The sequence below is a fragment of the Eumetopias jubatus genome, unplaced genomic scaffold, assembly GCF_037043125.1.
Source record: "Eumetopias jubatus isolate StellerSeaLion01/CBP00866 unplaced genomic scaffold, mEumJub1_p1.0 scaffold_2, whole genome shotgun sequence".
NCBI lineage: Eukaryota > Metazoa > Chordata > Mammalia > Carnivora > Otariidae > Eumetopias > Eumetopias jubatus.
Window position 1 is genome coordinate 95584433 of NW_028274808.1, and position 27081 is coordinate 95611513.

General features: G+C 36.8%; 1 protein-coding gene across 12 annotated transcripts in view; it reads left to right on the forward strand.

Annotated features, from left to right (window-relative positions):
* The first annotated feature begins 160 nt into the window (after nt 1-160).
* SCLT1 (sodium channel and clathrin linker 1) overlaps nt 161-27081 on the forward strand; it is a 202021-nt gene continuing 175100 nt past the window's right edge. For 11 of the 12 annotated variants that reach the window (XR_015767773.1, XR_015767774.1, XR_015767775.1 and 8 more), the window contains exons 1-2: nt 161-761; nt 11793-11860. Coding sequence is in view for 6 of the 12 variants with exons in the window: in XM_088021038.1 (XP_087877164.1) it covers nt 728-761; nt 11793-11860 (102 nt within the window). In the remaining 6 variants the exon portion in view is untranslated. The remainder of the gene's footprint in view (nt 762-11792; nt 11861-27081) is intronic. The other variant, XM_088021039.1, reaches the window with a different exon arrangement.

A 27081-nucleotide genomic window follows, 5' to 3' on the forward strand; every position in this document is an offset into this window, starting at 1 on the left:
CCAGCTCGACCACAGCCTCGCTAGCGGCTCAACCCACTGTAATCCAGATTCTCACAGCTCCGCCCATAGCTTGACAGATAGCCAATGGCGTGTAAGGACTCTAGGAAGCGCGATGACGTAAGCGTTGACGGCCACGTGATGACGCAGACGGCGTTACCGTCTCCAAGGAGCGGTCCGGGGCACCGGTTTCAAAGTCGCAGGGCGGGCCGAGTGGACTTCCGCTGCTGGCCCCGGGTTTCCCCGCTGTCCTGGAGTCAACCGCTCCACCCCAAACGCTCTTCCGGGGACGCCGTCACCCGGCTTCTTGCCAGCTCCTTCGGCTATCTCCTAAGTGGCCCGATACGACCCCGAGTGACCTGCGGGACGCCTATAGCCACCTGCGTCCCCGTTTTACCCGGCCGGGATTCGGGTGAACGTGGAACAAAATTCACTTGGCGGGTCCCCAGCAGACCTGAAATCTGAAGTCTGTTGCTTGAGCGAGGGGCTACGCTGGGACTCGGGAGAAGGCGCGGCGGGGCTGTTGACGCCGCGTGAGTAGGATGCTGATTACACCGCTCCAGTGCTTGACAACCTCCGGAGCGTTGCTTTAGTTTTGTTTTCCCGCACAGCGAGCTGTGGGGTTTTTCTTTTTCGGTGGTGGTGGTGGTCGGGGCGGGGGATTGTTTTGTTTTTGTTGTTTTTGAAGAAAGTGAAGGTGGTGAAAGCTCCAAACTAAAATTCTGTCGAAATGGCCACAGAAATCGACTTTCTGAGAGATCAAAGTAAGCTCCATATTCCTTTATTGAGAATTCTTACATCTAAGGTTTAATGTCGTCATTGCTGACCAACTAATGTTTTTCTAATGCCTGTTTGGTGCATGGAAATTTGTAAAAATTTAAGTTAGCTTTGCAAAAAGCTTGGTAGTATGTATGAGGATGTGTATATATTTAAGCAGAACTGTTTGGTAAATCCTCGTAAGGCTCCTTTAGCTTACATGGGACTCTACTAGACACTAAACATGGTTGTTATGCTCCTCGCAAGCTCTGGAGAAATTAGAGGGCTAATGGCCAGGAAGAGTTTCCAAGTCTGCCCTTAGAACCTGGAGGCACAGTTCTGGCCATTTGTAAAGAGATGTTTATTGAACTCCTCCTGTTTCAGTTATGTACCAGGCTCTATACAGGCAGAGCTGCTGCAAAGATGAGGAGGACAGTTCTACCCTCCAAGAATTTAATTTGAGTTAGGAAATACATAAATTCCATACCCTGAAGTGGCAGCAAGTGCTAACTCTTTTGCCTCAGTTTCCTCATAGGGTTGTTGGAATGATTAAATGAGTATTAAAATACGTAAAGGATTTATAATAGTATCTGACACTAAACAAATGTGCTAAACAAATATTAACTGTTACATGATTATTAGCTGTGGTCAAAGGAGGTGACATTTGGGCTGAAATTTGAAGTACTAATATGAATTTACTAGATAAAGAACTGTGTAGGTATCCCAAATAGAATAGTGTATGCAGCGCTGAGGGAATTAGGAAGATGTTTTGTTAAAGATTTGCAAGAAGGTTGGCTTGTATGGAATGTGGTTTATATAGGCAAATAGCAAGTGGAGCTGAAAGGGAAGAATGGGGCTGGATAGTGAAGGGCCTTGTCTGCTGTGTGTTGAGTTTGGACCATCGCACAGGTTATAGGAACCACTGAAAGGAATTCACTTGAGAGCAGCATGATCAAATTGTGATTTGGAAAACCTGGTATGGATGTTATGAGGAATATGCATTATAGCAGAGTGCAGTTAGGTGACTATTACATAGGAAGTGAACTAAGGTAGTACAGTGAGATTGGAGATTAGGAAATCAGAGAGAATGAGGTAGAGGGCAACTGAGGTTTTTGCATTAAGCAACAGGGAAGGTAGGAAAAAAGTGCTAAGTTCCATTTTGGAAGTTTTATAAACCAGTGGTTAAGAACTCAACCTCTCGATTCAGTCTGTCTAGGTTCATATCCTGGCTTTATCTCTTTTCAGGTCTTCGACCTTTGGCAAGTTACTTAGCTCCTCTGTGCCTTAGTTTTCTCATTTGTAAAATGGGAAGAATAGCACAATAACCCTCATGGGGTTGTAAGGATTAAACGAGATGATGTAAATAAAGCATGGTTTCTAGTACATATTAAGTGCACTATATATAAATCATCTAAAATTATTGATGCACTATAATGATACTATAACATTAGCATTATTTCTCAGGTTTGAAGTGGGAGTATCTGCCACCCCATAAGGAAGACTGGCTGGCCACCATCTTGAGTGGTGGGAGACAATAGTTGGGTGATGAATTTGGTCGGGGTGGGGAGGATACCCAAGTCACCCCAAAACTATGAGTTTAAGAGGAATGAGCCAGCCATTTTTTCCTTTTAACTGGACCTAGTGTGCCAGTTACAGCTGAGTGGGTTACCCCAGTAGGCAAAACGCCTAGACACCTAGCTGAGGTAAATATAGATGGCTTGACCTTCTCCCACCTATTCTGATCTTGTCTACACTGACTTCTTGATCTTGATTGCCTCTTTTTATTTGTTCCATTTGGATTTGGTGTTTCTCAACTTGGCAACCCCTGTGATAAAGCATTAGCTTTACAAATGACTACAGGCAATTCCAAACCAACCATGCTTCTAGTAAACTCCTAGCATATTTCCCACCTCCATCTGAGAAGGGAAATCTGATAGTCCTTAGGGACTTGTTCAAAGAGATACTTGTTTATCAAGCTAAGGAATGAAAAATCATTCTTGTAGTGGGGACTTGGGAAGTGGAGATGCACTTATTTTTTCTTTTCATTCTCTGTGAAGTGTGCTTCATAGAGCAAAAGTTTTTAATTTTGATGAAGTTCTCAATTTGTTCTTTCATGGATGTCATATCTAAGAAATCTTTGCTTAATCAAAGGCTGCAAAGATTTTCTTCTGTTTTATTCTAGAAATTTTGCAATTTTTGGTTTTACATTTAGATTTATGATCCATTATGATCCATATTTGATCCATTTTACATTTAGATTTATGATCCATTTTGTATAAGGTGCAAGATAAGGGTCAAAGTTCACTTTTTTGCATATGAATGCAATTGAAAAGACTATCCTTTCTCCATTGGATTACCATTGCACCTTTGCTAAAAATCATTTGTCCTTGGGAAGCCTGGGTGGCTCAGTTGGTTAAGCATCTGCCTTCAGTTCAGGTCATGATCCCAGGGTCCTGGCATCAAGCCCTGCATCAGGCTCCCTGCTCAGCGGGGAACCTGATTCTTCTCTCTCTGCCACTCCCCAGCTTGTGCTTTCACGCTTGCTCTCTCTCTCTCTCTGTCCAATAAATAAATAAAATCTTTAAAAAAAAAATCATTTGTCCTTATTTGTGTCCCATTTCTGGACTCTATTCTGTTCCATTGATTTGTTTATCTCTTTGAGCACCAGTATTCCAGTGTTTTGATTATTGCAGCTTTATAAGAAGTCATAGAATCAGATGATGTTAGCCTTTCATATTTGTTCTTTTTCAATTATTTTGGCTATCCTAGGTGCTTTGCATTTCCATATGAATTTTGGTATCAGCTTGTCAATTTCTTCAAAAAGATACTGAGATTTTGAGAGGCATTGCATTGAATCTGTTGATCAGTATGTGTAGGATTCATATCTAATGATATTGAGTCCTCTTATGAATCAAAAGATATATTCTCTCCATTGATGTATGTATTCTTTTATTTCTCTCGGCAGCATTTTGTAGTTTTTAATATATAGGTTTTGCACATCTTTATCATATTGATCCCTATGTATTCTGTTTTTGATACTATTGTAAATGGTATTATTCTTTTACTTTTGATTTCTAATTTATCATTGCTAATATATAGAAATACATCCTTTTTTTGGAATATTGTACCCTGAAGCCTTTTTAAACTCACTTATTCTCATAGGTTGTTTTTAGAATTCATCAGATTTTCTGCATAGATAATATTTTCATCTGTTAATCAGTTTTACTTACTCCTTTCCAATTTGGATGCCTTTCATTTCCTTTTCTTGCTTTATTGTACTGGCTAGAACTTCCAGTACAGTGTTTGAACACAAGTGGTTGGACTGGGCATCCTTGTCTTTTTCCTGCTCTTAGGGTACAAACATCTGTCTTTCAAAAATTAAGTAGGATACTATAGATTTTTTGTAGATGTTTTTAAAAGGTTGAAAATACTTCTTTCTATTCCTAGTTTTCTGAGACTTTATCAGAATGGATGTTGAATTTTTTTTTCAAATGCTTTTTCTGCATTTATTGAGAGGATCAGATTTGTTTTCACTTTTAGTTTGTTAATAGGGTGACTTACATTGATTAATTTTCATATTTTAAGCCTGTCTTACCTCTCTTTTTGGGATAAACTACTCTTACTCATGTATTATCCTTTTTATATATTATAGATTTGATTTTTTGAAAGTTTATTTAAAATTTTAATTTTCTATGTTCATAAAGCCTTTTTTCCCCCTTCTAATTTCTTTGCCTGGTTTTAGTATGAGGCAATGCTTGCCTCATAGAATTTGTTGGAAAATATTTTGTTTTCTTCAATTTTCTGGAAAAGTTTACATAGGATTAACATTATTTCTTCCTTAAATGTTTGGTAGAACTTACCAGTAAAGTCAACTGGATCTAGAGTTTTCTTTGTGGAAAGATTTTAAACTAAAATTTAATTTCTTTAATAGATAAAAAGCTACTCAGTAGTTTGTTGTGTACTGTTGTTTTGTTTTTGTTTTGGGTTTTTTGTTGTTGTTTTTGTTGTGTACTGTTGTATACAGAGACCCTCCACAGATTTCATATATCCAGAGTTCTCTCTCTGTGTAGCTTTCTCTCTCATGCTTTGCCTTGCCAATTCTAGTTCACTTTGTCTCCACTTCCTTAACTCAGTCGGCCTATCTCTGAGGCCTGCATTTTCCCTCTTTGTGCCATGGACTAGAAAGACTCTCAAGTCATTAAGTTGGAGCAGTCATAGGGTTTACCTCATTTGTTTTGCATCTGTCATCATTACTGTCTGTTGTCTAGCGTCTTGCAAACCATTATTTCATTCATTTATTTGCTTTTGGTTGTATTGAGTGGGAAGGTGGTCCTTGTTACTTCATCTTAGACATAAGCAGAAGTCTATTCAAATTACCCTGCTTTTGAAATCTCAAACACAAGTTTCTTACTCCCACTGTAACTGTTCTTTGGCTTCATCAAGACTTCTGTTCTTTGAACTCTTCATTTTCCTCTATTTCCTTAACTCTTTCCCAGCTTGTTTTTACTACTTTCTCTTTTTAAAAAGGTTTGTTCATTTGGGGGGGAGGGAAGAGCGTGTGCACAAGTTGGGTGTGCAGAGGGAGAGACTCTCAAGCAGATTTCCCACTGAGCATGGTGCCTGACATGGGGCTCTATCCAACAACCCTGAGGTCATGACCTGAGCCGAAACCAGCTAAACCGACTGAGCCACCCAGGCACCCCTGTTTTTACTACTTTCTTTACTGTAACCATTGCCTATAACCATTGCCCATTAGTTCATCTGCTCTTTTGTCAGTAATCTTTTTTAAAGATTTTATTTATTTATTTGAGAGAGAGTGAAAGCAAAAGAGATCATAGAGGGAGAGGGAGAAGCCGACTTGCTATTGAGCAGAGAGCCCGGTGTGGGGCTCCATCCCAGGACCCTGGTATCATGACCTGAGCTGAAGGCAGTCGCTTAACTGACTGAGCCACCCAGGCACCCCTTTTTTGTCAGTAATCTTAATATGATTATACTGCTTTTTTGAGTAGCACAGTTGTTTAGTTTGCTTTAATAGTTTTCACACCCAACTGTTCAATAACCATGGATAAAAAACTCAACACTCTGGATAAGTACCACTACATGCTCAAGGTTAACTCATAACTAAAAAGTGACTGAGCTAGGATTTGAACTCAGGCTGTCTAGTTCCAGTGTCTATATTCTTAACTTCTACCCAACAAAGAGACTTGCAAGAAAAAAAAATTATAGGCCTATGCACACAGAAACTGAAGTCCTACATAAAAGGGGCACCTGGGTGGCTCAGTGAGTTAAGTGTCCAACTCTTGATTTCGGCTCAAGTGATGATCTCGGGAGCGCTGGGGCGGTCTCCACACTGGGTATGGAGCCTGCTTAAGATTCTTCCTTCCCCCGCTCCCCCTGCCATCCTGTCTCTCCCTCTCTTAAAAAAAAAAAAAAATCCTACATAAAATATAAATAAATCCAGCAATGAATGTGTGTATATATATGTACATATATGTGTCCATACAATTGTCTTCATACTGGGTTTATCCCAGTGATAGAAAGATAGTTAGCATTAAAAAATTACTGAATACAATAAAGAAGACCTAGGTTAATGGAGAAACCATTAACATACCAAATTTGTGGATTAGAACACTCAATATATTAAATATGTCAGTTCTTCCACAGATTAATGATTAGACTCAATGCATTCTCAAACTTAGTTTTGACAGCATGATTCTACGATCTAGGGGAAGACGGGTACCTGGGTGGTTTAGTTGGTTAGGCATCCAGCTCTTGATTTCAGCTCAGGTCATGATCTCAGGGTTGGGAGATCGAGCCTCACATCGGGCTCTGTGCTGGGTGTGGAGCCTGCTTAAGATTCTCTCTCTCCCTCTGCCCCTTCCTCCTACCCCCACTAGCTTGCTCTCTCTCGCTCTCTCATGAAAAAAAAAAAATCTAGTGGAAGAGCTAAGAACAGCCAAGAGAGTTTTAAAGAATATCAAGGTGGGAAAATTTATTTGCCAGTTATTAAGACTTAAAAATATCTAATTATTAAATCAATATTAGATTGTCAGATTGATACATACATAGATCAGTGGAATAAATTAGCACAGGAAAGACACATACATGAAACTTGTTATCTGAAAGAAGAGCAATACAAATCAGTGGGAAAAGGATATTTAGCAAATGGTGCTAGGATAATTGGCTATCCAAATAGGAAGGAAAAAATAATAAAGAAACCTTTCCCACATATATAGAAAAATAATCCGCAGGTTGATTGAAGACGTGAATTCTCTTTAAACTTTCAGAAAAAAAATTTAAGAGGGTGTCTTTATGATCTCAGGATAGGGAAATATTTCTTCAATAGATATTTGACTAGAAGAAAAAATATGTGAATAGAGTACATTCGAGATAAAAACTTGGGTATTACAAAAGACATCATCAATAAAAGACTACCCCAGCTACAGAAAGGGAGAATATATTTACAATAAATATAACTGAGAATTGATTAGCATCCAGAATTTAGAAAGTTTGTTCACAAAAATCATACTAATAGAAAAATGGTTAAAGAATATGATCAAGCCATTTACAAAAAAATAAAATTTGAAGAACTACTAAAAAAATGAAAAATGTCAGTCTCATCAGCAACCCAGAAAATGCAAATTAAACAACAATATAATAAGTACTTGTTGAATGAATGAAGGAAATAAGAGATTTAAGTTATAGTAAAATTTTCTCCAGATTAAAGTCAATCTCTGAGGATTGAATGTGTTTCCCTCAGTAATCCACAATTGACTTCTTTTTTTTTTAAGGTTTTATTAATTTTTCTGAGAGCATGAACAGGGGAGGAATAGAGGGAGAGGGAGAAGCAGACTCCCCACTGAGCAGGGAGCCTGATGTGGGCCTTGATCCCAGGACTCTGGGATCGTGACCTGAGCTGAAGGCAGACGTTTAACCAACTGAGCCACCCAGGCACCCCCACAATTGACTTTTGAACTTATTTTAATCACTAAGAACTCAGATTTAGTGTTTTTTTCTTATTTGAAAACCTTATTAGGTGGGGGGGGGGGAAGGTGGTTTGCATTGAAATTATTGTATCCAGGACCATATCTCCAACCTCCTCCTGAGACTCATAGGGAATAAGAGTAATAGGCAGGAACCAGATCCTATATGATGGTAAAATTTTAGTGGGGTGTGTCAAGTAACTATCTTAAAAGTTCTGTGAGTAACAATAAAAACATGGATAATTTCTTTTAAACTCAATAAAAAGTTTAAAACCATTTATGTTATCAGTACTCCATGATTATTTATCAGCATTACATATATTTGTCATATTTCACCACTAAATTATGTGTACTTTCAAGGAAGAAACTAACATAGAATGTATACCCTGTGTGTGCATATTATATATGCATTTTTTTAATTTTTATAATTATAATTAGTATGTATTCCATATATATGTGCTATGTATAACATACACAGAAAAGTAAAGAAAACAAATATAAAGCTAAGTGAATGATTACAAGGTTCAAAACTCATATAACCAAAACTCAGATAAAAAAATAGAACATGGGCGCCTGGGTGGCTCAGTTGGTTAAGCGACTGCCTTCGGCTCAGGTCATGATCTCGGAGTCCTGGGATCGAGTCCCACATCAGGCTCCCGGCTCAGCAGGGAGCCTGCTTCTCCCTCTAACCTTCTCCCCTCTCATACTGCTTCTCTCTCTCTCTCAAATAAATAAATAAAATCTTTAAAAAAAAAAAAAAAAATAGAACATTTCCAGGACCTCAGAAGCCCCCTTGTAATCATAATCTCTCCCTTATCCTCAAAGGTAATTGAAGATAACCAAAGTCTTTAATTTTACACTATGAGCTTTATGTCGATGGAATCAAAACCATGTATTCTTCTGTTTTGGCTTAACATGATGTCTTTGAAATTTATCCATATTCTTGTATGTAGATGTAGTTTGTTCATTTTTGTCTCTGTAAAATATTCCAGTTTTAAATTTATCATGTTTATCTGTTCTTCTTTTGATGGATAGTTGCAGTTTCCAGTTTGGAGGCCATTGAGAATAATGCTGTTATCAGTATTTTTTGTCATGGCCCTTGGTGCTCAAGTGCACACATTTTGGTTATGTATATTCTTAGGAATTATATATATGTTTAATTTTAAAGTTGTACTAATTTACATTCCCACCAGCAGTGTAGGAGAGTTTTCATTATTTTACATTGTCACCAACGTGTTCTCTAATTTTAGCTCTTTATTGTAATTTTAATTTGTATTTTCCTGATGCCTAATGAGGTTGAGCAGCTTTTCTCCATTTATTAGCTCCCTGGGTAACCTTTATGTGAAGTGCCCATTCATGGCTTAACACTTTTCTATAGGATTGTGTTTGTGTCTTATATTTTTACTCTCTTAAAAGTCTCTTTGTTGAACAAAAGTTCTTAATTTTAATGTGGTTCAGTTTATCAGGTTTTTTTTTCCACTTATCTTTAGTGCTTTTTGTGTTCTGATTAAAAAATCTTTCCCTATCCTGAGATTTATAAAGATAGTCTATTCTTGTCTAGAATTTGTTTTGGCATTCACAGTTAGATCTTCGTTTCACCTAGAATTGATTTTTATGGATAATGTTTTATTTTTTATGAGGATATCCAATTGACCCAGAACCAATTTTAAAAAGATTATTCTTTTTTTTCATTTTTTAATTAACATGTAATGTATTATTTGTTTCAGTGGTACACGTCTGTGATTCATCAGTCTTACACAATTCACAGCACTCACCATAGCACATACCCTCCCCAATGTCCATCACCCAGCCACCCCATCCCTCCCACCCCCCTCTACTCCAACAACCCTCAGTTTGTTTCCTGAGATTAAGAGTCTCTTATGGTTTGTCTCCCTCTCTGGTTTCATCTTGTTTCATTTTTTCCTCCCTTCCCCTATGATCCTCTGCCTTGTTTCTCAAATTCCACAAATCAGTCAACCAGAGAAAGACAATTATATGATCTCACTGATAGGTGGAATTTGAAAAGATTTCTCTTTACCCGTCACTGCTCTGGAGTGCCCCTTCAATCATAATTCACGTGTTCTAAATGAACATGAATTTATCTTTGTATTCTTTATTCTCTTCCATTGGTCAATTTTGTTTATTTTTATACAACCAGCACACTAAATGACTGTAACTTTGTAATAAATCTTGATAACTGGTAAAGCAAGTCCTCCCCCATTCTACTTTTGCAAGAATGCCTTAGCTATTCTTGTTATGTTTCCACCTATATTTTAGAATCAACTTTTAAATTTCTGCAATATCATCTTTTGGAATGTTAACTGAGATTGCATTGAGTCTATCTATAGATCAACTTGAGGAGAACTGCTGTCTTTACAATACTGACTCCTGTAAACCATGAGTATCTCTCTCTACTTATTTAGTCTTTAATTTCTCTGCTGAATGTTTCGTAGTTTTCTGTACACAGTCTTACACATCTTTTGTTTAAATCTTTTAGATTTATTCCTAGACATTGGGTTTTTGTATGGTATTGTAAATGATATCTTTTATTCTAATTTTGTTGGCAGTATATAGAAATATAATTAATTTTTGTATATTGACCTTGTATCCAACAACCATGCTGAGGGTCATTATTCTAAAACTTTATCTGTGTGTTCTCTGGGATTTACCTATACCTATACATGATTAACTATGGATAATGGATAATGGGTTTTTTTTTTCCTTTTCAGTCTTTATACCTTTTATTTCTTACTTGACTTATTGCATAAACTTAGACCTCCAGTAGAGTGTGAATAAATGTCAAGACAATTTGTCCTTGTGTCATTCCCAATTTCCAAGAGAAAGTTTTCAACATTCTCATCCTTAAGTATGATGTTTGCTGTGCATTTATGTAGGAATCTATTGTTTTATTAAGGAAATTAACTTCTTAAATTCCTGAGGCTTTATCATGAATATATCTTAAGTTTCATCAGATGCTTTTACTGTAACTTTTGAGACGATTGTGTTTGTTGATCTTTTTTGCATGTTTATTTTCCGTTTCTTTGGGGGTAGGCTTATCTTTATTATTTCCTTCACTTGATGCTCTTTGGGTTTAATTTGCTTTTCTTCGAACTTTTTGGGATAGACCAAGAGTTCATTGACCATAAGCCTTTTTTCCTAGTATATATAATTAAAGCTATAGATTTTTTTTTTTGAGCAAGTTTGAGGTATTACATTTTCACTGTCGATCAATTCACAATACATCCAAATTTGTTTTGTAATTTCTCCTGTGACCCATGGTTATTAAAAAGTAATTTTTGAACTTCAAAATGTATTAAAATTTTCCCTTTTTGGTTTTTGATTAAACTTCATTGCGCTCTTGTCAGGTAACATGCTCTCATTGGCTTTCAGTCTTTTTGAGAGTTGAGATTTACTCCATTGCTAGCAAATTATCAGTTTTAAGTGATCCATGTGATCTTGAAATAGTAAGTTTTGTACATTTACTGTGTTCTATTATATGTTTTCTTATGATGTGAATAAAAATATCAATCATCTTATGCTTACTGAGAGCACTTGGCTTTATTCCAGTCCTTCATTTCTAGTATCTCTTACTCCTGTATAATGTGGAATCTTTGTCCTTCCGTTTCTCTTCTGTGTGGAGATTTGTCCTGGAACACAATTTTAGCCAGTTTTCACTATTGGAAAAAATATGGCTATAGTTTATCTTTTCAGTTCACTTCTAGTAGCAGGAATAAAAAAAAAAGTGGAGAGTATTTTTTTACTTCTGCTAACCTGAAGAGTAAACCAGGAAAAACTGAGAATTAAAATGTAAGAAATTAGGAATATTAGTTCTTTGCAGCTATTCTTTTTCCCACTAGCAGTAGGTGGTTGGCTTACGTGTATAGAAGGGCCTTTTCTTAAATTCCAAAAACGTGTTGAAGTTGATGATTCATTTTGAGAAGCAGTGAAGACTAGCAGTTTTGCATTGGATATATCGGATAATAACTACCTTGTTTGTAGTTTTTAAATATTGAGCATTAGCCAGTGAAATACAGATTTTTTTTTACTTTGTTTCAGATCAACGACTAAATGAAGTACTTAGACGATATCAAATGGAGAACTTTTCCAAATATTCGTCGGTGCAGGTATGTAAATTAGTTAAGGTCTAACAAACTAGGTTCAAATTTGTGTATATATATATACATATATATATAAATTCTATTTAGGATTATTCTCATGTGAAGTTGCCTATAGCACTTTGAAATTTGCTTACAATTGGGATTTTTATAAGGGAACGCTTGTTTTTGCTTAATAAAAGTTCTTTGACCATAGAAATTGACTTTTTTTTCTGATTTGGAGCTTAGGTATTATGTATGATGTTAAAATGTCTGAGTTCTAAAATGAGAATTCATTGACGTTTTGAAACCTCCTAAAATCTCTTAAGATACATTTCGTAATAAGCTTTAACTTGGAATTCTCATAAATTATGGCAAGCAAAAACTAAAAACAGTAAATATACGGCATTGTTTTAATATTTCTTTCCTTGGGTACATGTTCTTATTAAATATTCTGTTAAAAATTTTTTTGAGCAATAAGGTATATTTATTGGTCGACTCTTGAGTTACACAATATTAAAAGAACAGTAGTTTCTGTTAGTGATAGCACCCTACTGAATTAATAAGGACATGTTTTGCTTTTGACATCAATGAATCTTGTAACCAAAACATATTGTTTTGGGGCACCCGGGTGGCTCAGTTGGTTAAGTGTCCAACTTTTGATTTTGGCTCAGGTCATGATTTCAGGGTTGTGAGATCAAGCCCTGCATTGTTCTGTGCTGGACATGGAGCCTGCCTGGGATTCTTTCTCTTCCTCTCCCTCTACCCTCACCCCTCCCTCCCAGTCATGTGCCCTCTCTCTTAAAAAAAAAAAAAAAAAATTGTTTTTAAGGTATTAAAAAGGAAGTTGTTTTTAAGAAATTAAAAAGTAATAGTTTATCTTGTTGACTTGATTATACTTATCCTTAAAGTTATTAAAGATTCTTTAGTGTAGTCTCAACATTTAGCCTGCTGCTCTATTTTTATTTACAAAGACCAGACTGAGTCCAAAGGGTCTTAAAACTATCCATCTACTATGTTAATCATGATATTGTTTTTCTTACGTTATTTTGTTACTCATACTTAACTAAGAACTGTTATCATTTAGGTGATAGAGAATCTTTCATAATACAGCAGCCTCTAAATTTTATTCAGGTTCTTAGGTTCTTTTTCTTCTGCTTATTGTCTTATAGAATATGCCTAAAAGGAGGATTCAAACAAAAGAGTGATTTTAAAGCCCAAGAAGATCTCTGGGCATGGTATTATATCTACTGTCACTATGGCTGACTTGGTTATGAAAGATGGTTTTACCAGATAAAACAATGACTGTATGTAACCCTTTAGATGCACCTGCCTTGTACGTTGTGATTAATTAATTAAAGCCTCATGGTAACATACCAAGTAAGGTCAAGTCTCTTATTTAATAGTGCACTCTCCTGTGAAATTATAGCTCCTTTAATTCTCTAAAGGTACATGCTCTTCTTTTACAGGTACTATTCTTTTTTTTTTTTTTTTTAAGATTATTTATTTATTTATTTGACAGAGAGAGACATAGCGAGAGAGGGAACACAAGTAGGGGGAGTGGCAGAGGGAGAAGCAGGCTTCCTGCCTAGCAGGGAGCCCGATGTGGGGCTCAATCCCAGCACCCTGGGATCATGACCTGAGCCAAAGGCAGATGCTTAATGACTGAGCCACCCAGGTGCCCCACAGGTACTATTCTTATAGTCATACAGTCAAATCTTGATTCCTATCTCTTATTTTTGATAGTACTGTATTGTTACTGCCTAAGAGTCTTCTGTAGTTCACTGTCTCTTCAGAATATGTTGCTGTCTCAAAATATCAATTCCCATGGGTCTTGCCTTTCACTGCATAGTTTGTGGTAATGAGAAAGGAGGTGATATGAGAGTATGAGAGAGAAAGAGAGAGATTAATCTGCTTTCTAGCAATAAGGTCCATATCCTTGGCCATATGTAGTGCATTCTTTGGTTCTTCACCCCAGAAACATTATTCTGGTTTCTGAAAAAATGAAAATGTCCAAGAGGAATTTTTTAATTTGTACTTTTTTCAGTTCGTAGTATTTTTACTTTTTTCTGTTTGTAGACATAGACATAGGAGGAAACCATTATCAAAGGTTATGTGAAACCCAGGAGCACTGGCTGAGATCTCTTGTCACTAACTTTAGTGATTGCCACTAGCAACAGAAATCCTTCATAAATTTATGTTTGCCCTTTTTGTTCAGCTATGTTTCCCAGGTGCCTAAAACAATTCTTGTTAGTAGAAGCTCAATAAATACTTGTTGAATGAATGAAACAATTATATCCCCCCTTTACTTTTCTCCTACCTATCTTCCAACATCATTTGAGCTCTATATGCCACTTACAGTAAAAGTGGAGATGAAAAAGTCATGATCAGTTTGTGAAATACAAACAGTTCATCCTTTTTAGTTCTATTTTTCAAGATAAAATCCCAATGAAAATGCCTCCCTCCTTCCTCACACTAGGCAAATTGCCAGGACTTGTGTTAAATGAACATACTTTATGAAACTTTTCTATAGAAAAATAAAGCTGCCAGAATTTGATACTTATTTCTTGTATTTTAAGTTGGAATTTCAAACTTGATTTTCTATAGAAACTGTTATAAGTGATAGTTAAAATTCTTTTGTGCTATCACTATATAATGATCATTTAGGCTTCCCATGAATCAAAGAAACTTTTGTGAATTAAGATTTTTTGGTATAGTATTGTTTCTTAGGGAAATACATGATACGTTTCTAATAACTAATGATACATAAATTGTATGGATTTAAACTGAAAGTTGGACTTCTCCAATGTGTAGAATAGCTTGTATATTTAGTATATTTGGTTCATTATACTTTAATAATTCATCTTTTATTTATTTTAAAGATTTATTCATTTAATTTGAGAGAGAGAGCATGCGCACACATGCACCAGGGTGAGGGGCAGAGGGAGAGGGAGAGAGTCTTAAGCAGACTCTGTGCTGAGTATGGAACCCAAATGCAGGGCTTGACCTCACAACCTGAGATCATGACCTGAGCCAAAATCAAAAGCTGGAATAGACTTAATCGACTACACCATCCAGGCACCCCCATTCATCTTTTAAAAAAACTTCTTAAAATTGTATGTAACCTTCTAAAGATATTTAAACAACAACTAGTTTCTTGAATGATCCCTTCTGGGTTGTTGTAAAATTTAGTTGTCTTTCTTTGATTACTTTGTTTTCTATATAAATAAAAAGTATCTCAAGTGGCATTGTTCTTTGAGAGTGTAGTAGTGGGCACTGCATGACAAATATTGAAAGATTTTAGTCAAGACTATGGAAAATTTCCCTCTTTTCCGAATTCATTGTTCCTACCTTTTTTTTTTTCTTAAATACCTGTCTTTTCTCACTTGTAGGCTGGTTAATTCCTCTTTAAAATCTATGCCATACCAGTACATCTGTGTACTGATTAGTGTTTTGGTTCTCTTCAAACTTGCTGGAGGGACAGGGTAGAATATTAAAAATAAGTTTATTTTCTCTGAAAACTCTCCTAAAAATATCTTCCTCTTCTAGCTTGGGACTGTTTCTACTCATTCTACTTGAACCCAAATTTAAAGTTAAATTGAGATCTAGTCTGCTGGGAAAGAAATGGAACACATAAACTGGAAAGAGGGAAGGAATAAACATAAAAGCATAGTGCCAAGAAGGTATGAGCTGGTTCTGGAAGGGAAAGACAGTCATAGTGCAAATGTATTGATTGATTGAAAAAACATTATTAATTCAGCAAATCTTGAGTGCATGCCTGAGCTGGGTAAGCTTTGGGGACAGAGCTATGATTAAGATAGACAAAGGAGGGGCGCTTGCATGGCTCAGTCAGTTAAGTATCTGCCTTCAGCTCAGGTCATGATCCCAGGGTCCTGGGATCAAGTCCTGCATCGGGCTGCTTGCTCAGCGGGGAGCCTGCTTCTCCCTCTGCCACTCCCCTTGCTTGTGCTCTCTCTGTGTCTCTGTCTCTGACAAATAAAATCTTAAAAAAAAAGATAGACAAAGGATCCGACCTAAGTGGAAGAGATAGGAGTGAATAATTAAGTAATTAAAATTGGTCTATCATATGAAGAAAACAGTGTCCTGAAATAGAGATTAACGTGTATGTAGTGTAATAGTGGTGGTTGAGGCTGAGACATATATTTGGTAGAAAGGTCAGAGTAGGCCTCTCTACCACAGTAGTATTCAAGTTGGCACTGAAAGTTGGAAGAATGAGCTAGACAAGTGGACCAAAAAAGAGGCCCTGAGTCAGGAAAGAATTTGACTTCTTGTATAATGTATAGGAGCTGATCCCAACTATAATCAAATAATAGTTATTTGAAAATACATTGATAGGAACAGGAGGGCCACTCCTGTTGATCATGAGTTAAAAAATATAAGACTCAATAGATAAAATATAGCAGACTACCTGTAGTATTTGAATTGACTCAAATTACTGGCTTTATAGGCCAGCACTGTCAAATAGAACTTACTATGGTGATGGAAATGTTGTATAATTTTGTGCTATCCAATATGGTAGCCATTAAACAAATGGGACTTTTGAGCACTTGAAATTAAGCTAGTATAATTGATAGATGTTTTATTTAATTTTCATTTTAAATACATGAAATTTAAATTTAAGTAGATGCATGTGGCTTGTGGCTCTTGCATTGGGCAGTGCAGTTCTAGACTGTCCATCTGATGAATTACTCAGGTTTAAAACCTTGAAGGGTTGATTTTACATCATCCCATGATGATATTAGAAAATCAGTGATTTAAGGCAGAGCAAGATGGTGGAGGAGTAGGAGACCTGGATTTCCTCTGGTCTCAGGAATTCAGCTGGATAGGGATCAAACCAATCTGAACACCTACGAACTCAACAGGAGATCAAAGAAAAGAATAGCAACAGCTCTCTGAACAGAAAAGCCACCACTTTCTGGAAGGTAGGACGTGCGGAGAAGTGTATCTGAGGCAATATTCGGGAGGATAGACGGCAGGGGAGGGGGCCTCCATCAGCCGCCTCTGGCAAGTGATAGAACAGTGAAGCACAAAATTGGAACTTTTACATGTCGGCTCCGCTGAGGGACGTCGTTCCAGTGGCTAAGCGGGGAGTGGAACCCTCACGGGACAGTGTGGTCTCAGGACTCTTGGGGTCACAGAAAGACTGGGGGTGCCTGAGTGCGGCAGAGCTCCCAGGTATCAGAGCAGGGAAGCCGGCTGCAGAGACGGAGCCGAGGCACGGGCGCTCAACTCGGGGTTGCCATAAACTGTGACTGGCGACACAGTCGGGCCACTGCTTCTCCAGCAGGGACCCAAAAAGCAGCAGATCCGGAGAGACTCGCCTTCCTCCCCTGGGAGGAGCGGCGCTGGAGTGCACCGTAGGGATCTGCTGGTTTTGGAGACTCCACACGGAGTTGGGTGCCAGAGATAGAAACGCTGCTCTGTCACAGACCAGGTGAGCACGGAGTGCGGCCGGAGACCGGGGAGACAGGAGTGATTGAATGCTTTTCTCTGGGGGCTCACTGAGGAGCGGGCCCCGAGTTCTCGACTCCTCCAGGGCGGAGATTGGGAGGCCGCCATTTTCACTCTCGTCCTCCAAAGCTGTACCGAGAGTTTGCAGGGAACAAAAGCTCCTGAGAGCAAACCCGAGCAGATTACTTAGCCGGAACCGACAAGGGCGGGGCAATTCCGCCTCTGGCAAAGACATTTGGGAACTACGGCAACAGGCCCCACCCCCAGTAGATCAGCAAGAACAGCCAGCCAAAACCAAGTTTACCGATCAATGAGAACGGCAGAACTCCAGCGCTAGGGGAATACTGCACGTAGAATTCGTGGCTTTTTACCATGATTCTTTAGTCTTTCAAAGTTAATTTTTCTGTCTTTTTTTTTTAATTTTTCTTTTTCCCTTTTTCAACCAACATCTTATCAATCCCTACTTTGAAAAAACATTTTTATCTTTCATTTTTAGAGTCATATTCTATCCCTTCATAGTAGTTACCCTTATTTTTGGCATATATATATAAGTTCCTCTCTCTTTAAAATTTTGAGATACAGATCAAAATATACCCTAAATCTCTAGTGTATGGCTTTGTTCTAGTCCCTTGCCTGATCACATTCTCTCCCCTTTTTTCTTTCTTTCTTTTCTTTTTTCTTTTCTTTCTTTTCTTTCTTTCTTTCTTTCTTTTTCTTTCTTTCTTTCTTTCTTTCTTTCTTTCTTTCTTTCTTTCTTTCTTTCTTTCTTTCTTTTTCTTTCTTTCTTTCTTTCTTTCTTTCTTTCTTTCTTTCTTTCTTTCTTTCTTTCTTTCTTTTTCTTTCTTTCTTTCTTTCCTTTCCTTCTTTCTTTCTTTCTTTCCTTCTTTCTTTCCTTTCTTTCTTTCTTTCTTTCTTTCTTTTTCTTTCTTTTTCTTTCTTTTTAAATCCTCTTTTTTCAAACAACTTCTTATCAATTCCTTTTATAAAATTTTTTTATAATTTTCATCTTTACAGTCACATTCCATCCATTCATTGTATCAACCCTTATTTTGTACATATATAAGTCTTTCTTTCTTTAAAATTTTGGGAGGCACTTTCTTCTAACAGAACAAAATATACCCAAAATCTAGTGTGTGGCACTAATCTATGCACCAGCCTGATCATATTTGCTCATATTCTGGTTTTTTTTGTTTTGTTCTGTTTTTGTTTTTATCTTTTTCTCTTTTTTCTCTCTTTCTTTTTTCTTTCTTTTTCTCTTTTCCCCTGGTTTCAGGTCTTTTCTGACTTGTTTAGAGTATATTTTCTGGGGACGTTGTTACCCTGTTAGCATTTTCTTCTTTCATTCATCTGTTGTCCTCTGGACAAAATGACAAGACGGAAAAAATTACCTCAACAAAAAGAACAAGAGGTAGTACTGTCTGCCAGGGACCTACTCAATATGGACATTAGTACGATGTTGGACCTAGAATTCAGAATCATGATTTTAAAGATAATAACTGGGCTTGAAAAAAGCATGGAAGTTATTAGAGAAACCCTTTTGGGAGAAATAAAAGAACTAAAATCTAACCAAGTTGAAATCAAAAAGGGTATTAATGAGGTGCAATCAAAAATGGGAGCACTAACTGCTAGGATAAATGAGGCAGAAGAGAGAATCAGCAATATAGAAGACCAAATGATGGAAAATAAAGAAGCTGAAAAAAAGAGAGATAAACAACTACTGGATCATGAGGGCAGAATTCGAGAGATAAGCGATACCATAAGATGAAACAAGACCAGAATAATTGGGATCCCAGAAGAAGAAGAAAGAGAGAGAGGGGCAGAAGGTATATTGGAGCAAATTATAAGAGAGAACTTCCCTAATGTGGGGAATGAAACAGGCATCAAAATCCAGGAGGCACAGAGAACCCCCCTCAAAATCAATAAAAATAGATCAACACCCTGACATCTAATAGTAAAACTTACGAGTCTCAGAGACAAACAGAAAATCCTGAAAGCAGTATGGGAGAAGAGATATGTAACCTATAATGGTAGAAATTGGCAACAGACCTATCCACAGAGACCTGGCAGGCCAGAAAGGACTGGCATGTTATATTCAGAGCACTAAACGAGAAAAATATGCAGCCAAGAATACTATATCCAGCTAGGCTGTCATTGAAAATAGAAGGAGAGATAAAAAGCTTCCAGGACAAACAAAAACTAAAGGAATTTGCAAACACGAAACCAGCCCTACAAGAAATATTGAAAGGGATTCACTAAGGAAAGAGAGAGCCTAAAAGCAGCATAGACCAGAAAGGAACACAGACAATATACAGTAACAGTCACCTTACAGGCAATACAATGCCACTAAATTCATATCTTTCAATAGTTACCCTGAATGTAAACGGGCTAAATGCCCCAATCAAAAGACACAGGCTACAGATTGGATAAAAAAACAAGAGCCATCAATATGCTGTCTGCAAGAGACTCATTCTAGACCCAAAGACACCCCCAGATTGCAAGTGAGGAGGTGGAAAACAATTTACCATGCTAATGGACACCAAAAGAAAGCGGGGGTGGCAATCCTTATATCAGACAAATTAGATTTTATACCAAAGACTGTAATAAGAGATGAGGAAGGACACTATATCCTACTTAAAGGGTCTATCCAAAAAGAAGATCCAACAATTTTAAATATCTATTCCCCTAACATGGGAGCAGCCAATTATATAAGGCGATTAATAACAAAAGCAAAGAAACACATTGACAACAATACAATAATAGTAGGGAACTTTAACACCCCCTCACTGAAATAGACAGATCATCTAAGCAAAAGATCAACAAGGAAATAAAGACTTTAAATGACACATTGGACCAAATGGACTTCACGGACATATTCAGAACATTCCATCCCAAAGCAACGGAATACACAATCTTCTCTAGTGCCCATGGACCATTCTCCAGAATAGATCACATTCTAGGTCACAAACCAGGTCTCAACTGGTACCAAAAGATTGGGATTATTCCCTCCATATTTTTGGACCACAGTGCATTGAAACTAGAACTCAATCACAAGAGGAAAGTCGGAAAGAACTCAAATACATGGAGGCTAAAGAGCGTCCTACTAAAGAATGAGTGGGTCAACCAGGAAATTAAAGAAGAATTAAAGAAATCCATGGAAACAAATGAAAATGAAACACAACTCTTCAAAATCTTTGGGATGCAGCAAAGGCAGTCCTAAGAGGAAAGTATATAGCAATACAAGCCTTTCTCAAGAAACAAGAAAGGTCTCAAATACACAACTTAACCCTACACCTAAAGGAGCTAGAGAAAAAAACAGCAAATAAAGCCTAAACCCAGCAGGAGAAGAGAAATCATAAAAATCAGAGCAGAAATCAATGAAATAGAAACCAAAAGAACAGTAGAACAGATCAACAAAACTAGGAGCTGGTTCTTTGAAGGAATTAACAAGATTGATAAAACCCTGGCCAGACTTATCAAAAAGAAAAGAAATGACCCAAATCAACAAATCATGAATGAGAGAGGAGAGATCACAACCAACACCAAAGAAATACAAACAATTATAAGAACATATTATGAGCGACTATATGCCAGCAAATTAGATAACCTGGAGGAAATGGATGCATTCCTAGAGATGTATCAACTACCAAAACTGAACCAGGAAGAAATAGAAAGCCTGAACAGACCTATAACCACTAAGGAAATTGAAGCAGTCATCAAAAATCTCCCAAGAAACAAAAGCCCAGGGCCAGATGGCTTCCCAGGGGAATTCTACCAAACATTTAAAGAAGAATTAATACCTATTCTCCTGAAACTGTTCCAAAAAATAGAAATGGAAGGAAAACTTCCAAACTCGTTTTATGAGGCCACCATTACCTTGACCCCAAATCAGACAAAGACCCCATCAAAAAGGAGAATTACAGACCAATATCCCTGATGAACATGGAGGCAAAAATTCTCACCAAAATACTAGTCAGTAGGATCCAACAGTACATTAAAAGGATTATTCACCATGACCAAGTGGGATTTATCCCTGGGCTGCAAGGTTGGTTCAACATCCGCAAATCAATCAACGTGACACAATACATTAACAAAAGAAAGAACAAGTATCATATGATTCTCTCAATAGATGCAGAAAAAGCGTTTGGCAAAGTACAGCATCCTTTCTTGATTAAAAACTCTTCAGAGTATAGGGATAAAAGGTACGTACCTCAGTATCATAAAAGCCATCTATGAAAAACCTACAGCGAATATCATTCTCAATGGGGAAAAACTGAGAGCTTTCCCCCTCAGGTCAGGAACGTGGCAGGGATGTCCACTATCACCACTGCTCTTCAACATAGTATTAGAAGTCCTAGCCACAGCAATCAGACAACAAAAAGAAATCAAAGGCATCCAAATTGGCAAAGAAGAAGTCAAACTCTCACTCTTTGCAGATGATATGATACTTTATGTGGAAAACCCAAAAGACTCCACCCCAGAACTGCTAGAAATTATACAGGAATTCCAGTAAAGTGGCAGGATATAAAATCAATGCACAGAAATCAGTGGCATTCCTATACACCAACAACAAGACAGAAGAAAGAGAAATTAAGGATTTGATCCCATTTACAATTGCACCCAAAACCATAAGATACCTAGGAATAAATCTAACCAAAGAGGCAAAGGATCTGTAGTCAGAAAACTACAAAATACTCATGAAAGAAATTGAGGAAGACAGAAAGAAATGGAAAAACGTTCCATGCTCATGGATTGGAAGAACAAATATTGTGAAGATGTCAATGCTACCTAGAGCAATCTACACATTCAATGCAATCCCCATCAAAATACCATCCACTTTTTTCAAAGAAATGGAACAAATAATCCTAAAATTTGTATGGAACCAGAAAAGACCCCGAATAGCCAGAGGAATGTTGAAAAAGCAAAGCAAGGCAAAACAAAGAAAAAGCAAAGCAAAGCAAAAGCAAAAGCAATGCAAAATGTTGTGGCATCACAATTCCGGACTTCCAGCTCTATTACAAAGCTGTCATCATCAAGACAGTATGGTACTGGCAGGAAAACAGACACATAGATCAGTGGAACAGAATAGGGAGCCCAGAAATAGACCCTCAACTCTATGGTCAACTAATCTTTCACAAAGCAGGAAAGAATGTCCAATGGAAAAAAGACAGTCTCTTTAACAAATCGTATTGGGAAAATTGGAGAGCCACATGGAGAAGAATGAAACTGGACCTTTTCCTTACACCACACACAAAAATAGACTCAAAATGGTTGAAAAACCTAAACGTGAGACAGGAATCCATCAAAATCCTAAAGGAGAACACACGCAGCAACCTCTTCAACCTCAGCCGCAGCAACTTCTTCCAAGAGACATCGCCAAAGGCAAGGGAAGCAAGGACAAAAATGAACTATTGGGATTTCATCAAGATGAAAAGCTTTTGCATCTTGATGAAATCCACAAAACCAAAAGACAACCGACAGAATGGGAGAAGATATTTGCAAATGATATATCAGATAAAGGGCTAGTATCCAAAATCTATAAAGAACTTATCAAAGTCGACACCCAAAAACAAATAATCCAATCAATAGGCAGAAGACATGAACAGACATTTTTCCAAAGAAGACATCCAAATGGCCAACAGACACATGAAAAAGTGCTCAACATCACTCGGCATCAGGGAAATCCAAATCAAAACCTTAATGAGATACCACCTTACACCAGTCAGAATGGCTAAAATTAACAAGTCAGGAAACAACAGATGTTGACGGGGATGCGGAGTAAGGGGCCTCCTACACTTGTGGTGGGAATGCAAGCTGGTGCGACCACTCTGGAAAACAGCATGGAGGTTCCTGAAAAAGTTGAAAAGAGAGCTACCCTACGATCCAGCAATTTCACTACTGGGTATTTACCCCAAAGATACAAATGTAGGGATCCGAAGGGGTATGTGCACCCCAATGTTTATAGCAGCAATGTCCACAATAGCCAAACTGTGGAAAGAGCCAAGATGTCCATCAACAGACGAATGGGTAAAGAAGAAGTGGTATATATATACAATGGAATATTATGCAGCCATCGAAAAGAATGAGATCTTGCCATTTGCAATGACGTGGATGCAACTGGAGTGTTTTATGCTGAGTGAAATAAGTCAATCAGAGAAAAACATGTATCATATGACCTCAGTGATATGAGGAATTCTTCATCTCAGGAAACAAATTAAGGGTTGCTGGAGTGGGCGTGGGGTGGGAGGGATGGGGTGGTTGGGTGATAGACATTGGGGAGGGTATGTGCTATGGTGAGCGCTGTGAATTGTGGAAGACTGTTGAATCACAGATCTGCACCTCTGAAACAAAGAATGCAATATATGTTAAGAAAAAATAAAAAAGAAGAAGATAGCAGGAGGGGAAGAATGAAGGGGGTGAAATTGGAGGGGGAGACGAACCAAGAGAGACGATGGACTCTGAAAAACAAACTGAGGATTCTGGAGTGGAGGGAGTGGGGGGATGGGTTAGCCTGGTGATGGGTATTAAAGAGGGCATGTTCTGCGTGGAGCACTGGGTGTTATGCACAAACAATGAATCATGGAACACTACATCAAAAACTAATGATGTATGGTGATTAAGATAAGAATAAAAAAATTTAAAGAAAAAAAAGAAAATCAGTGATTTAGGGGTGCCCGGGTGGCTCATTCGGTTAAGCATCTGACTCTTGATGTCAACTCACGTCATGATCTCAGGGTCATGAGATCCAGGCCCATGTCAGGCTCTGTGCTAAGCATGGAGCCTAAGATTCTTTCTCCCTCTCCTTTTGCCCCTCCCCTGTCACATGTATGCACAAGCGTGTTCTCTCTCTCTCAAAAAAAAAAAAAGAAAAGGATTTGACACTTTAAAGAGAGTCTAATTGTAAGAGTTTAGCAATTTCTTACACTGTACATCGACCTTCATTGATAAATGATGAGAATCCATCTCCTCATGATATGATTTGCTGCAACAACACTTTCACAAAATGCTAGTCAGCCTATATTTTCTTTCAAAGGATGTCAGTTAGGATGCCATTAACATATTTCATAGCCAGTGATATAAAGTAAGGGGCACAAAATTAAACAGAACTATGTTTAGAATATGTAGAGAGTGTGTATTTTCATTAGAGGAAGAGAAGTATCCAGAAAATTTGTCTACCCAACTAAAATCCAATTATATTGACATTCTTTTTGTAATACATTCTCGCCATCATCTCAGGAAGTCATTTTTGCATCAAAATAAATAGAAATTAATTATAGATTATCTGTTCAAGATATATAAAATGCTCCGTATGTTTCTTTTATTTAGTATAGTTTGTTTAAATTTTGATTTAGAGAATATAAAAAGGATATTTATAAATGCTTTTTTTTTTTTTGGTGAGCATAGCTTAATGGATAGGATTGTTAGTCTTGTACACCTGAAGCTAATATGACATATGTCAATTATATTTCAATTAAAATATATAAACATAAATAGATGTAAATGTATAAATACATATATATAAATGCTTTTTAAAAAAGATTTTAGTTTTTTAAGTATCTCTTCACCCAACATAGGTCTTGAACCCACAACCCCGAGGTCAACAGTCACACTACTGAGTGAGCCAGTGAGGTGCTCCTATATAAATGCCTTTTTAGTCGATTTCAATCTTATCCTCCCAACTTGATTTTTTCCACTGGGTCTAGAATTATTAAGTCATACGGTCTTTTATTCTAAAAGTTTGCTAGCAAGTGGGAAAGGATTGTTGAATCTAAATTTTTATTCTTTTGAATATTTTTCTTATATTTTGGTTTATTATGTTTATCTTTATAATCGTGTAATTTTTATAATTTGGATTTTTGGTTATTTATTCTTACATCAGTATTTCCTTAGCAACTATCATTAGAAAATGTTTCAGAACAGTGTCTTTATAGAATTCAGTTTAACTAATATATCTTGTGTACCTCCTTTATGTAAAACACTATACCAAGAGCTTTAGTGATATGAAAATGTATATAATAAAATTACCATTTCACAGGAACCTAAAGACTAATAAAAATATGGGTTGAGACAAATATTAAATAACTAGGTATAAGGCATATTATTCATGTCTTAACCTTAAAGCCAAGTGCAGGTATCAGGGAAAAAGGAGATAATATATAGTTGGAGAGATCAGGGAAAGTTTCCTGAAGGATGTATCATGTCTGATGGGTACTGAAAAGTAGGAAGATTTCTAAAGAACTTCAGTGGGAGCTAAAAGAAGGGGTAGTGGAGAGCATTGCAGATGGACCCACTGGCATGATGAGAAGCAAAAGGAGGTGAGAAAGTGGGAGTTGTATTTAGGGAGTAAAACATACTTCATTTGTTATACTGTGTTTGACATATATGAAAGAAGTAACGGAAAATAACATTAGGGAGGGTAGGTTGTATGTACATTGTAGAGTGCCTTAAATGGTTAAGTTGTGGAGTTTGGATTTAATTTAGTAAACACTGGGCGATTCCTAAATATTGTTTAGAAGAATGATAGAGTGAAACATAATAAGAGTAACAATTAGGAAACTTATAATTGATGGGTGGGAGGTTAATGAGGGCTTGAATTATTATTTTGTAGACTGCTATCTATCTCCCAACTATTAGTCATAACACTGGTAGTTGATTTGATTTTTATAAAAATTCCTAAGAAATTTGAGAAATAATATTTTTAAAGTTTGAACTACTTAGTTATCCCAAGAAGATTTTTAACTAACTTTTGAACATTTGCAAGTTAAAATACCACTTGTCCATTAATTAATTATTTAAATAATACAATAACTATTTTTAATAGTCTAGGATTAAGTAAATCCTTCCCCGAAATTACATAGACTACTGAATGCATTTATTCTTTAATCTATCAGGGTTCTCTCTGGAAGGTTACCCTTTTTTGTCTGATTCATCTTATAGTCCTGGATCCATGTCAACATGTCTGTGAGGCTGTATATTTTCAGAACTAATGCTTTCTATGTTGGTTGAATGCTCATAATATATACCTTGGTTAGCCAGTAGATTTTCCTCCATATTAAGAAAAAATTTAAAAAAATAAAGAGTAAAGATTTATTAAGAGCTTTCTATATGTCAGGAATTATGCTCAACACTTTGCACATATTGTTCCTGTATTTAAATTTATTTCAAACATACATCAAAGTGCAGAAGATTAAAACTAATATCTGTGTAGCTGCCCCCCAATTGTGTCCATTCTTAACTTTTTGCCGTGATTATTTACAGCCTTTTTTTTTAAGAAATAAAACATCGCAGAAAAAATTATCTCTGTACCTCTTGTCCATTTCCTTCCATCCCTTCCCAGTGGTAATCACCACCCTAAATTTAGTGTTTTTCAATAGTATACATGCTCCAATACTTTTAGTATATAATGTTCATATTTGAAATCATTTTATTGTATCGTTTGGCAAGTTTAAAATCCTTGTAAACATCCTTCTGAGCCATCGGTGGCATTATCAGACATTTTGTTTTGGTCATTGTGATTGGTGTAAAATGATATCTCACTGTTGTTTTATTTGTATTTCCCTAATTATTAATGAAGTTGTGCTTGCTTTTGTCTGATCTCAGATTTTCTCTTTATTTTGCTGGTAAATACTCTGTTCACTACACATGTGGAAAGTTTTCAATTTGTGGGTTTTTATTTATCTTGTTTATATGCTTTATAGTGGAAAAGTTTTAACTTTTAATATAGTCAGATGTGTCAATGCTTTACTGTTGTGTCTTACGTCCTTCACTTGCATAAATGTGCT